This window comes from Scomber scombrus, chromosome 12 (assembly GCF_963691925.1).
Source record: "Scomber scombrus chromosome 12, fScoSco1.1, whole genome shotgun sequence".
Lineage (NCBI taxonomy): Eukaryota > Metazoa > Chordata > Actinopteri > Scombriformes > Scombridae > Scomber > Scomber scombrus.
Genome location: NC_084981.1, coordinates 10,429,552 through 10,443,682, shown reverse-complemented (window position 1 = coordinate 10,443,682; position 14,131 = coordinate 10,429,552). Strand labels below are relative to the sequence as shown.

At 39.0% G+C, this 14,131-nt stretch overlaps 1 protein-coding gene across 2 annotated transcripts in view; it reads right to left on the bottom strand.

Annotated features, from left to right (window-relative positions):
- Nucleotides 1-14,131, bottom strand: part of macrod2 (mono-ADP ribosylhydrolase 2) — a 422,519-nt gene that overhangs the window by 102,160 nt on the left and 306,228 nt on the right. For both annotated transcript variants that reach the window (XM_062430213.1, XM_062430214.1), the window contains exon 7: nucleotides 2,640-2,670. In XM_062430213.1, the coding sequence (XP_062286197.1) occupies nucleotides 2,640-2,670 (31 nt within the window). The remainder of the gene's footprint in view (nucleotides 1-2,639; nucleotides 2,671-14,131) is intronic.

Genomic DNA, 14,131 nt, shown 5'->3' with positions numbered 1-14,131 from the left:
ACACTCCAAGACAGCCAACCTCATCAAAATGTGGACACCTTTTCGTGAATATGTGAATGTGAATATATCTGCCATCTTATCTAGAGTGTTCATATGAAGCATATGAGATAAGGTCCGATGTTGTGATAGCTCACTCGAAATGATTTGCAATATTTTACACATGTGCCTTTTTGTTTTTTTTCTTTTTTGTCCCTTTCTTTTTTCTTTTGTCTTTGTTTTCTTTGTCTGTGCTGTTTTACATTTTTAGATTTTTGTTCTCTGCCTTTATGATAATAGAAGATTCAATAAAACATTTTTTTTTTTTAAACAGCTCAGCATCAAGTCTTTATTAGTGGCAGATAATTTAAAGAACTGTGGCTGTGCTCATTTACACCACCAGTGTTAGAAAATACCCTGCTAAATTGAAAACATGCCGTGATGCAAAATTATTTTGCAGCCATGACAGTAATTTGCAGTAGGTGTAGTAAATTAACCCCAAGGTATTATAGTATTTAAAAGGCTGGCAATACTATTTAGAACAAAGCCTCAACACCATTACACAGGCAGGATATCACAGAATATGATGTCTGAGGTGAACCTCATTATCAACTATATACAGCACCAAAAATATAACTCAGAAAGCTACACAGAGCAGTTCAAACGAAAGAAACGTCTAAAATTATATGAATTGTCAAGCATCTGAACAGAGCAAGCAATACCTTTTGGCTTCAGAACAGCTCCAGTACTTGTTGGGTTTGTGTCCAGACATGTTTTAGAGATAGATTACTTTTTTTTCATGAAGGAAAGCCTCTTTCAGTGATGATGGAGATATAAACCCCATAAAGATTTAATGTTTAGTTCTGTTGACTGGGGAAGCCATGGAAGCATTACGAGTTCACATTAGTGTCTAAAAAAACACTTCTGAATTAGTTTTACATTGTACACTGGGACATTATTATCTTTGTACATGTGCTCTGTTTGTGGGGGCAGTATTTGCACCATAGAGAGCACCTGGTCTTGTAAAATAGTCTTTATTTCCTTGGCTGTTATATGATCATAGAGACGGATCAGAGCACCTAACAACCCTCACGAGATGATTGCCCAAACAATTACAGGTCCCTGATCATATTTAACAGTTTGCGACTTACACTGGCTTTTATTTAAACAGTGTGAAAACACTGTAGTGTGCAGAATTGCTTTCTTGGTCATATGAAATTATTCTTAAGATTACCAGAGTTATATTTGATATTATGAAACCACATTGCTGCTGACTTATTGTTAGTGACAGCTAGTGTTGCACAGTATACAGATACTAGAAATATATTGCATTACCCTGCCGTTTAAAACAGTACTATACCCAATCTCCTTTAAGTAGCATAATGTGCAACAGCAGGGCAATGAGTATGTGCAGCGCTCTGCTTCTACTCCCTGCAGGCACAGTTGACATAGCAGACACTTGGAGCGAAATATGGCATTATTTGTAATTATTTATCAGTGTGTAGGTTGTGTGCATAGCGAGTGTGTGGTCCACAGAGAAAGAGAGAGAGAGAGAGAGGGGGAGAGAGGAGGAGAGAGAGAGAGAGAGAGAGAGAGAGAGAGAGAGAGAGAGAGAGAGAGAGAGAGAGAGAGAGAGAGAGAGAGAGAGAGAGAGAGAGAGAGAGAGAGAGAGAGAGAGAGAGAGCATGTACAGTATGTGACATAGAGTCTGCAGCAGCCAGAGCAGAACATAGATTTAGCAGTATAGCTGTGAATGTAGCAGTGTAGTGTGTGTACAGTTTAGGCTGTTTGTCAATGAATAAATGCTACAACTCATCAAGACCCAAGTAGTTCCTGTGTCATACTTATCACCTGCTGATTAAAGTGAAGGGGTTTACAGTTTTTGTAGCTAATAAAAAAACAAAGAATTCTAAGTTCCATGTTCTGTCATCTAAAATATAATTCCATAACTTTTCCTGATATTCTAGCTTTTGCAGTGGTATCATTTCAGTATCGGTATCAAGATATCAAAGTCATAATTTTGGTATCATGACAACACAAGTGACAACCAAGATAAATCTGTTTGCTAATTAACACTTGCTTATTTGGACCTACTATGATTATTACAGTTTGTGCGCAAATTCAAAGGCGAACAAATACTGTGTAGTGTGTAAGAATGGTGAAAAAATAATTATTAGTTCTCAGTAGAGGCAATTTAAAACATTTCATAAACTTCAGTAGTTTCCCCACATCTAACATCTTCTGCCATTATAACTTCAAAGACTGTGCATATCAACAAGTTTGGCATGTATTCAATGTGACTTTGTTTAATGAGCACACTAGCTCTTTGCCAGCAATGCTTTGCTGCATATCAGGCCTCGTCCCACGAGGGAGCACAAACATTGTTCATGGTCTCTATTTTGTTCACCTTATACTAGGTTGTGTCTTTGTGCAACATGGTATAAGGTGAACTTGTTGGTATGATTGAACATTCTGTTTTCTCCTTCAAAGATAAATATTTAATTACATTATTTTGTGTTCTCCCTTAATGCAGAATTATTAACATACAGCCACTGAGATGAGATTTGCAACATGAGGCATGTAGACCGTGGTAATGTGTACAGGTTGTTATGGTAAAACATGTATGTAAGTCAATTAAACAAAACAGGAGAGATTAGGCTTACCGTAGATTCCTGTGGATATACATGGGAAGGCCTGTGAAAGAGAAAGAAAGAGAAATAACAGTCAAAGCATGTTCACACAGACTGAGAAATTAGACAAAACCACTGTAGCATTTATCAGTCCCATTGAGCACTAAATAAACAATGACTGAGCTAAAATGCCACCCAAGAAGTTGAAATCCAGTTTTTTTGTGAGGCCTTTATTTAATTTCCCTTTGTCTTAAAGCACACTGAGCATAATATATCTGTTTAATGAGCTATTACTGTATAAAAACCACAGCAGAAGAATTCAGTTTTTAACCGCTTTAAGTAAATGTTGGACAATTGTATATAAGTAAACTGCAGCTGCTGTAGGACACCTACCTACTGTTCACCGTCTACCTCTACTGCTTTGCCTTTTCATTCCCAAGAGGAGCAATTTACTGCAATATGTAGCCAAATTCCTGCAATGCTAATGCAGGTTGGGTCCACAGAACTCCATTATGAACGGCGGTCCAGCTTGCATGCAAAATGGATAATCACACACACACACACACACACACACACACTCTCTCTCTCTCTCTCTCTCTCACACACACACACACACACACACACACACACACACACACACACACACACACACACACACACACACACACACACACACACACACACACACACACACACACACACACACACACACAGAATGTACTCCTCTGTTGACCTCTAAAAAAAGGCATTATACACATCCTGGATTGGAGCCCACTTTTTCAACCACAGATCACAATCACAACAGAGGCTGCTGGAGAAAATTCTATCATGTACGGTTGCACCAATGAACATGACGGCCTATTAGTACTTAATGCTTGGACTTGATGTCCATAACAGCCATGGTTTGCATATGTTGCCTGAGGGAAGAGCAGAACGGACTGTGAATTCATAGGTACATGTAGAGCTCACTGCTTAATAATCTCCAGCGCATGAATATCCAAACGATGGTGGATTGATCGGGCCTGCCCTTCCACTGACGTTTATGGAATTCTCCCAAGGACTGAAGCTACTCCACACATCAAATTTTGTTTCAGACTATGAATCTGTATTCTGTCAAAAGCATTGAATAATTTAAGCTTGACGACTATTTACGACTTGATACCAGTGATTTAGAGTGGAAGTTGCAAAATATGGACTTATTCTGGTCTCATTCTGTGTGAAGTTAGAGCACATTGCCGACTGTGACTCAGTTATGTCTCAACAACAAGGACAACTCAACATGAAAGTTTTCAGTACATTTGACTTAAATTATGACAAAACCAAACACAAAACCACATTTGGATCAATAGTAGGAATCAATAATATCCCACCAACCACTGTAGTGCAGTGATGCATAAACATACACAATACAAAACAGACATGAGCTAAACAGCAACAACCTACACATATTTATGGCTGTCTTTTTCAATAACATTATAAAAAGTAACCGCCTTGTAATAGTTCTTGCTTTGTAGCACTTTGCGGGAGACATATTTTTCAAGTATGGCTTCATAGCTTAAAATAGTTCCATTATTCTTTACTTCTCTGAGCAAATATATTATGATACATAGGCCACGCTGTAAGATTCCCTATTTCACATTCATCTTTTTATGTATATTAATAAACAGTAAAGAGAAAGGATTTTTTCAAAGGTCCCATTTGTCCTCAAAAGCAGCTGAATATGTGCTTTAGTTCCTGCATTCATCAAAAGATGTGGCCACTACATTAATATAATAAAATGACAAATGAAAAAAAAAGGAAAACATTTCACTACCAGCTCACAATTGGATTAATTTAGAGCAACAAAACCCTACAGATATTCATCAAAGAATAGCACCGCCATATGTGAATTTATTCCAGTGCCAAAACTAAACCCAACAGTTTGTTTTTCCACACTAACCCTGTCAAGTTGTATTTAGTAACAGGCTAAAGCTAGCAGCCGTGCCAAGATCATTTTATTTTAGAGATGAAAAAAACAATTAGTACATCTGAAAGGGTAAGATTGCAAACACACATCTCCCCATATGATGATTACACAATCAGTTAAGTAGTCAGACTCTTTCTACTGACGAAAGAAAACACAATTTCTAACATAATTCACATGTAAAGCGAAGAAATATTTGATTAAGATGAATGATGAAATATGCAGATTTGTCTCTTTGAAGCGTCATAACCTATGGCATCCACTTTGAAATGCAATGGTCCCTTTGTCCTTGCTTAAAGCGAAGAGGAATGAGTCTCTGTTTGTATTCTTATTTACCAGTTTTCAGGTTCCGCCTGTCAAGGTGAATCTTTCTTCTGTTGGGTGATTTAAATCTTTTACCGAAGCGTTGACCTTTCCAGATGACTGTCTTGGTCTGACATAAACCACAGATGATGAAGCGTGGAAAAGTATGGCCATTTTTAGGCCTATGCCAAGCTCTGCCCATGGCACATACAGAAGTATATTGAGATTGAGGACACAAACTGGTTAAATGAAAACAGATAATTGACATCAGAGCAAAAATAATAACTGTTCATGATTTTGATGTCAGGTTTAACAAAAGGCAAAGGCTATTTGCACCCCTGGTGCAAATATCAATGAATGCTGTTTGTACCCCAGTACAATTAGAAGTGGATGCTATTTGTACCCTGGTATATATAGCAAAGTGTTCTATTTGCACCCGTCTTGGTGCAAATATCAATGTATGCTATTTGCACCCCAGTACAATTAGGAGTGCATTAAGTAACCTGCGGGACTGAGTGTCGGAGGGGAGCATGTGGAGATATGCAGAAGACTCCCGTATCCCACCGGGACAGCAGGATAAATATACGTTGCTGTTCTATTCTGTATATTATATAATAATTTATATCCGCCTCCGGTGAGATCTATCACTTCCCTGTGTGAAAAAAATGTCAGGTATGGCGTGTGAGCAGCTTGAAATGCGTGTCTCACAGCCAATGCCTGGGACTTGAGAGGTCTGAAATGTATTTGGTATCCATGGCAACCACAGACTTGTCTGTCAAGATTTGATTTCCATCATATAACAAACTGAAGGTTGTAAATTCAGATAATTTCGGGTTGTATGCATTTACTTAACAAAGTTATGAAAATGCAGAGTTTTTCCGCTTAAACCATTATCAATATATAACTGTTGCTGCAAAGACTCGAACCCGAGTCTCATACACTAATGACAGACATGCTACCCATTACGCCACCGCTACGGTCCTACACAGCGATGTGACAGCCCAATATGTTTGCTAATACGGAAGATAGCTATTGCCGACAAATAATTTCTGACTGATAAACTGACGCTTGTATACATTCACTGAGGAAAGATTATGAAAATATAATACAACTTTCCCGCCAGAAATGTCTTTAGAACAAACATTAGAGATGAAACCTTTCTAAATTCCTCACTTACAAGATCCTTCACAACTTGGCACCATCATATCTCTCGGAACTGATTCACATCTACACACCCTCCCGAACTCTCCGATCCCCCTCTGCCAACAAGCTCTTTGCCCCATCTGCCAACTTAACTACCATGGGGTCAAGAGCTTTCAGCCGATCTGCCCCCCGCCTTTGGAACTCTCTCCCACCAGACATTTGCACTTCGGACTCTGTTTCCACCTTTAAATCCCGCCTGAAAACACACCTATTCAGAGTGGCATACTCTGTCTCACACTAAAATTAATTAAATTAAATAGAATGCATTATTATTATTATTATTATTAAATTCGCCCTTTTCTGCTGGCGTGGAAGATGAATATCGCCATGTTTTCACGTTGTTATACGTCTAGGGTGCAAATAGCTCAGCTGTGTGGCCGAGGCTATTTGTACCAGGGGTGCAAATAGACACTCCGTTAACAAAATTGTTTTCAAATGAAAAAAGATGACTAAACAATGCATAAATGAGGTGTACCATACTTAATATGGAGTCATTAGCAACATCTTGGCATTTTGACCAGTGAAATTTCAATACTTTTAGCTACTCTTTAAATGATGCCATAACATTTGGCAATAGTCAATACAAATATGAATCAATATTTACCTCAGCAAGAGAAATCTATGGTATGCTATGTAATAAAAAGGAGAAAGGAAAATAAATTTAATCCTCAGCCAAGATGAGCATTATTTCCTGTCATTGCCTCCAGCCAGTCTTACATGCCAAACTGATCCTGAGCCAGCGGCCCTGTCATCCTCTCTTATACATGTAGGTAACTAAAAGGCCACAAAGGCCAGGTCTCTTCAACTTGAACTGCTGCTCTGAGTGCAACTAAAACGTAACACATTCATGGGCCGGTGCAGGGACATACCATCAGCATAATCAATTACATTCTTTTTTTTATTAGTTCCCTGGCTGATCCATTAAAGGGTATTGATCCACCTGTGTGTGTGTGAAAATGCACTGGGTAATCACTTAACAGGATGCTGTAAAGATCTGACACCTTTGTGGCACATGTAGATGTCTGTAACTTGTTTAAAGGACAGTTATTGCCAGAAGTGAAGAGATGTACCGTACAGAATATTTCCAATAAAACTGCAAAAACCTGGAGTGCATCATGGCAGAGGCGTCTCCATTTCTCAATAAATCAGCCACGCAGCAAGCATCCAATAAACAAGATGTGCTCAAATTATAAATCTCACAGCTAATCAATACCTGTAAATACCAAAATGCTCAGTATTATTCCAACCCTCAAGTTTGGCAAATAACTAACTTAAATGTACAATGTTCTTAATGTCAAGGTGAGTAAGGACAGAACAACAGTACCTGTTGACTGCTTCAGTATCTGCTTTAGTTCTGCTTATTTACATGCAGAGCAGATAAGACGTGACGGTCAGTCCTAAGGGAACTGTTCATTATCAAATAGAGCTGTAGCCTTTATGGAGACAGACAACAAATGATTGCTAGCATGCAAATGCAATACAACAGTTACAGCAGATTTCAGAAGTAGAAATACGCTACAGAATAAGCTTAGTAAAGCATAGCATATTTTTCTTTTTCATTCCTATCAGCACTGGGCCACCGTAGAAGCTATTTTGATAGTTGTTAGCGTACATCTGCACCTGTACATATGCTTACCTTGTATAAGGTCTAGTGTTAATTAGGCCAGCCAGCAATATATTTGCAGTCATGACCTACAGTATGATTCCTGCTATAGGTTATTATTTCTATCTGTGGCTGCTCATTAGCCGTGAGTCAGCATGTCTGCTTACACCTTGGCATGGGGCTGTGTCTGACATGTTAGCTTGTTGCTGATTTTCTTTGCTTAGGGAGTGTTCGGAAATTGGTCACCAGGGAAATTATTCTGTTGCAAGTGTTCCTCCCTAATCTATCACATCACTTTAAAGTAGAGCACCTCTCCTCTTAGTATCTCTGCACACTTATTCAGCTCACAGTATATTAAGTACAGAACAGGGTGGCTACAGTGATTATTGTTGGCAGAGCTATACTTGTGTTACATTAATGCTTATTTTTTAAAGGAAACTACGCTTATTATCATTCCCATTTACAGTAATATTGACACAAGAAATTGGATTTTAAATGATTTAATTGACACTCCCACAGCTTATTAAAACAATGATGTATTGACTTCAAAGTGCAACTAGAGTTTCGAAAAGACTGCGCTCATAAAACCAAGTCAGTGTTATTCCATTGAGGGCATGATAGCCTGCAGCTTTCAGTCATTTGTTAAGCAGCAGGAAATGACACAGTGAAGATGGCTCAACCTGTGGCAAAATACTGTAGCTGTCACCATCCCATGCTGCAAGCACTGTGGAGTAGCCATGAGCAGACAGGTAAAGAGGAGAAAACCATGCATGGGCACGGTGACTGCAGGATCCTGCCGGGGGGAGAACCTCGTCTCGGCTGGCTGAGTAAATAGCGCTGGACCCAGGGTGCTGCCCCCGAAGCTTGAAGCCCCCTAGCCTGTTTGCAGATTGAAGCTGTGCTTATAAATCACAGCAGCAAGGGGAGACCTTGTGCAAATGCAACCACCAGTATGTTATTATTTGTTGCCACAGTGTGGGCTTACATCAGAGTATCAGAACATGAATCCAAGAGAATCCTCTTTGTTGACTGCTGTAATTCTTTAAGCATGTAGGTCATGCCTGGTTTCTCTGTCTGAATCAGCTACCTGCTGCTGCTGCTGCTGCTGCTGCTGGGAAGAGCATGTCACGGTTACAGATCAGGATATTCAAATATGACACATTAACACCCTTTTATTCTGCATAATACACTCCATATTCTAATGTGAGCACTGATTGTTTGAGTGTCATTATGCTAAATGGTGGATAGAGAAATGCAGAGGGTGAGAAACCTGGAACCTAATGGCCCGAGTCCCACTACCCGTTTTTATTTCTGCCGTGATCAAGTGTAACTATTATTACAAAAATATCTGAGTGTCCATTAAGGGCTCTGTGTCAGTATCACTGGCTGTGTTTACATGCAGGGATAAACTTACTGCCCATGATACTCTGGAAAACAGCTTATTTAGGATAAGCTGTTTTGTATGCACTTTTGCTACCCTGTGATGGAGAATCCCTGCTGTTATGAATAAACTGAAACAGAGCATTCCTGTCTTTCTCTAGGCCAACAATAAAATAGGAAAATGTGTAGCCATCTAGTTAATCCTTTCCCCGAGGAACAGAAGGTAACGTCTAATATAGAAGAGAGAAATGACAATCCAAACTATAGAAATTGTAAATAGTGCTTTACACAATGTTTTTATTGGCATTAACATGTATCTATCGTGCTGTGCAAGTGTGAGTCTATAGCGCCAATATAAATAAACACTGAAAGGGAAGAGATTTTCCCACCTCATAGTAAAACATTTCATACTGAAATATACCAGCCGTCTTAACCTGGTCTTTTATAATCACAGTGTGAAGATTGCTGGGTCATTCTAATCCAAATATAATGTTAAAACGTGTCACAAGGGATGAAATTAGGACTGAACCAAAGATAGATGCAGCAGATGGACATAACAAACTCTCTTCGGACATAATGACGTGCCGGGTGCTCTACGATTGCCTTCATCACAATCAGCGCCACAGCACGCATCCCATCTGCACATGCAATGGAGGCAGTGTTGCAGAGGAGGAAAGACAGGCTGCATCATGTCTGTCAGCCAAACATATGACAGGGGTGAGATGAATTGGCAGAAAAAAGGTGTAAGTGCTGCAGCTAGAAGATAGGGCAGAGCAGTGGAGCACATACAAGCAGATACTGAACTGATGGCTGCTTGATTCATTGGTCCATGACCAGGTATACGGTTGATCAGGCACAGTTCAACCTGTAGCCCAAAGCTGCAGTGCACAGGTACTCTGAGGAGCTTTTTTAAAAAATACAATTTGGTCATCACATGAGGAACTGTCATGCAATATTAATAATAAAAACACCTGGCAAAACTTGTACATCCCCAACCAATACATGTATAATACAAATACAATCCAGTGTTGATTGATAATTGTTCTCTTATTATTCATATCGACATGATTTACTACAGAGGTCCACTGGTGACTCTGATTCCCTCAGTGTTAAAGAGAGAGCATTTAGAGCAGCATACAAATGATACTTCTCTTAACTGAGAGCACATGCAACCTGACGTCCGCTCATATTTATGGATGAAGACTCCTGCTCAGTATCAGTTGAAATTATATCACTGACCACCCAGCAACAGAGAGGCAAAAACAAAAGAAAGATATTCACATTGGTGAGACAAACTGACTGACCTCTACCTGACCTGCACATGATTGACAGAATTCAAATGAGTAGGCGAGGAACATGTCAGGTAAACTCAATGACAAAATCTATTCCTACTATTGCACTGTACTGTGTCACTCCAATGTACAGCTGCAGGCAGACTACTTGTCAGATATTTTCTGGTTTTTAAAATATAACTTATTGATTAGATTAGTGTGCTTGTGGTGGGTGAAATCAAGGCTTATGTGTGGGTTGATTTAAGAGGCTGTGGAGTGCAGAGAGCCACAGACTGACAGGTGGGGTAATAGGCCTGTGGTTTTGTTGTCTCATCAAGAACCATCATAAAATGCAGTAAATTCTCAAATACTACATTTATTCATCGCAACTGAAGGGAGAACCAGGACTTTGAGACATGCTATTATTATTAAAGACATATCTTAATTACCCCTGCTCTTTATTCTATTACATAGTTTTTGATCTCTGTCCTGTTGCCATTATAATTTGCAGTCAATTCAAATTCAACATTTTATGTTTTCGCAAGAACTGCAAAATAGAATCTGTATTAATAGATTAGAAAGAAAAAACAACATTTTTGCTGCCAAGAGAAAAAAGGTGGAAAATGGCAAAACTATGTTGCAATGGTGGAAATAATACCACAGAAATGTGCTGAATGTTATTCTGAATCTACCATGCAAGCCCTACAGTGCAGCTAACGGTTTCTTTTTTTACCACCTCCATTGGCAACAACAACTTTATTTGTTCCAACAGACCACAGCCTCAGCTATTATTTGAATACCGGCTTTATTTGACAATTTATGGAATCTTGCACCCGCTACCTTTAAAGCTTTGAACTTTACTTTGATTAAGATCCTCAACCTGACATGATTATAATAGTCTTATGAAATTTTTATTGTATTTATCACAAGAGCCATGGCATTATAAACTGAAGAAGGCATTTTGATTGAATCCTGAGATGGAGGTGTGAAGCAAAGAAAGCAGAAAATATAGGACAGAATGTACCTGTGGTAATTCTGAGCAAAATGTTTGATTTAAATATTTGAAGCTCAACACTCACCAGTGTAGAAGACATCATTCATTATGCCTCAGGGCATCTAAAGCCTGTGACTATTCCAATGAGTGCTTAAGAAATGTCGACCATGTGTGCATGGTGTGTAGCGTTAGAAGTAATTTGCATTTTGGAAGCCTAAATTACAGGTGGGCATAAAGAAAATGATCAAAGCGGGGAATATGAGGATTCTGTCTGAATCTATCACACTGCTGTTTCATAAGGTATCTCAAAGTGAGAGAGTCTCTGAAATAAAAGATAAAATGGAGAAAAAGAGAAGCTGAGCCATATATCCCTCCTTGGAACATAAAACCAGTGCATATGTGAATTCTCAAACATCCATACTCCATGTCAAACTGTTTTAGTAGAGATTAGCAGCATATGGAGCTGGGAGGTTAGGATTATCAGTAATCCTAAAATATAGCTTGTGATTTGTACCGCAATAGCAGATGATTCCCAAGCGGTTGATCTAAATGAATAGTAAAATAATAATTATGGAGCATTTTTCATGAGGCATTACTTTCATTTCCATTCATAAATCAACAACAGCACATTTAACCAGAGAAAGGAAAAAAAAGGTTTCTGGTCTTGCAATGTGGTATAGTACCCTTCTAACGTAAGGCTACTAATTAAACATTTTTTTCCTTTCAAGGTGTCCTTCAACATTTCAAAAGCACCATATCAAAGGGGCTTCAAAGTCAAAACCCCATTCTGAAAACCCTATTCTGAATTTTGAAGTGATAGAACAGCATGCATATTTAGACAAGTGACCTGCTGCATGGACCCTGTCTTTGTGGCAAGACCAGTATGAGACCAAATTCATGTCTGCTGCATATTGCATACTAAAAACCTGAAAATAAAGGCTTGGCTTTGCTCAGGCAGTATTCAATGGCAAAAAGCCTTGTTAGAATCCTCAAATTGACCAAAGTGGTTTGAACCGAGCTACTGAGAAAACACCACTGTCATCTGGAGAGAAGATAGATGATTGATGGTTTAAATAAACCTTTATTTTGTTGGCCCTGCATTATTTATAGCATCAAAGGTTTATTGATGAGCTACAGTGTTGTTAGGGGTATGCTAATATAGGCTTTATTGAAGGATATTTCTCACTGCCATCACCACTTTGAATATGAACGCCCCAGTAGATATGGACTCCCTCTACAGCCTGCAGGCCATTTCCGCTTCCAGGCTTTGAAGGTTGACTGATTGCGCAGTCACAGTGAAGTCATATTTTGTCAGCACAACGACCATAAAAGACAGATACATAGATAGACAGTTACACAGACAGAGATATTTCACCATTTGCTCCACCTTGTACAGTATATACACAGCAATAACAAAATGTTGCTAATTTAACATTACAGTTATACTCCACAACCTGTTTTGTTTTTCTTTTTTTAATCTAGTTCCTGATTGTGCAAAACGGAAAAGCTAAGTAAAATATTACCCAGATGAATTTAGATGGCAGATCTGTATAGAATCATAACACATGATTAAATAGGCTATAACCACATTTCCCAAAGCACTACATACAAAATAAAAACCAGCATTCGTTAAGAGGCGCAACCTCATTAACTGTAAATCGAATTGCACTCTCTGCACTAGAGTAGCAGTGACCCCTTGGAAGCATGGTAAGTACATAATTATTATTGAATCATAGGGACACAAATTTTCCAATTAGAAGACTGAATGTTTGTCTTTTTCCTGGATTGTGTACGGCAAAACATATAGTATACCACTGGGTAAGTCTGTTTCTTCTGATTTCTTCATTGGCCTTGTGCTTTAGGAATAATTACTCCCAGACTTGAAGCCTGGGATGTTTTTGTCAACTGGGAATTTAATGGACTTAATGAACTCTCTTTGTTAACGGAAGCTCAGGGTGCTCTGTGATTGCCTTCATCGCACTCAGTTCCGCAACACTGATGATAGCTCATCCCATTTGCACAGCTCCAGTGATACACAGCCTAGTTGAATTCTTGTGATGCAACGTAGGGTGGAATAAAAGGCAGGCTGCAGCATGTCTGTGAGCCAAGGTAGGCTGGGGTGAGATGAATGGGCATGAGAAAATAAAAACAGTGCTGCTAGGCAGACAGATAAGAACCCCAGATAACTGGAGGGCTTTTTTCAGTTCTGTTGGAGGCTTTCTATTTCCCCAGTTTTCTAGTCTTTGTGCTACGCTAGGCTAAACACTTCTCTGCGGTATCTCTGTACTGAATGTGCGGAGATGAAACTGATATTGATCTTCTTGTGTAATGCTTGGTAAATCAGCACATATTCCCAAAATGTAAAAGTAGTCCTTACAGATTGAATAAATCACTATAGATTATACTGTATGGATGCGGCCTTGGATTGCAACATACAGCACAAAAAAACTTCCACAATAGCAGCAATACTGCCATATTTATAAAATCTATACTATACTACTTGAGTGTTTTTTGCTAAACTGTGGGTGGATTTTAGTATCACACAGCACACTCATATGCATACTCTTATGCAGTTAAGGAATCTGCATTCGTACCAGAGCTTTTGTTCAGAATATGAAAGCCTGTTTATCCATGTAGTCTGTGGGCAGACTAGGCCCCAGCAGCACACTTACACTTTAAAGCTCCCCACAACATGGAGCCATAAATCTGAGCTTGCCCAGAGCAACCAACACTAATTAACTGTAGCGGGATGAGAGGTCAAGGCCTGTGTCGCATTAGCGTGAGAAAACACTATTTTTCAATTTACAG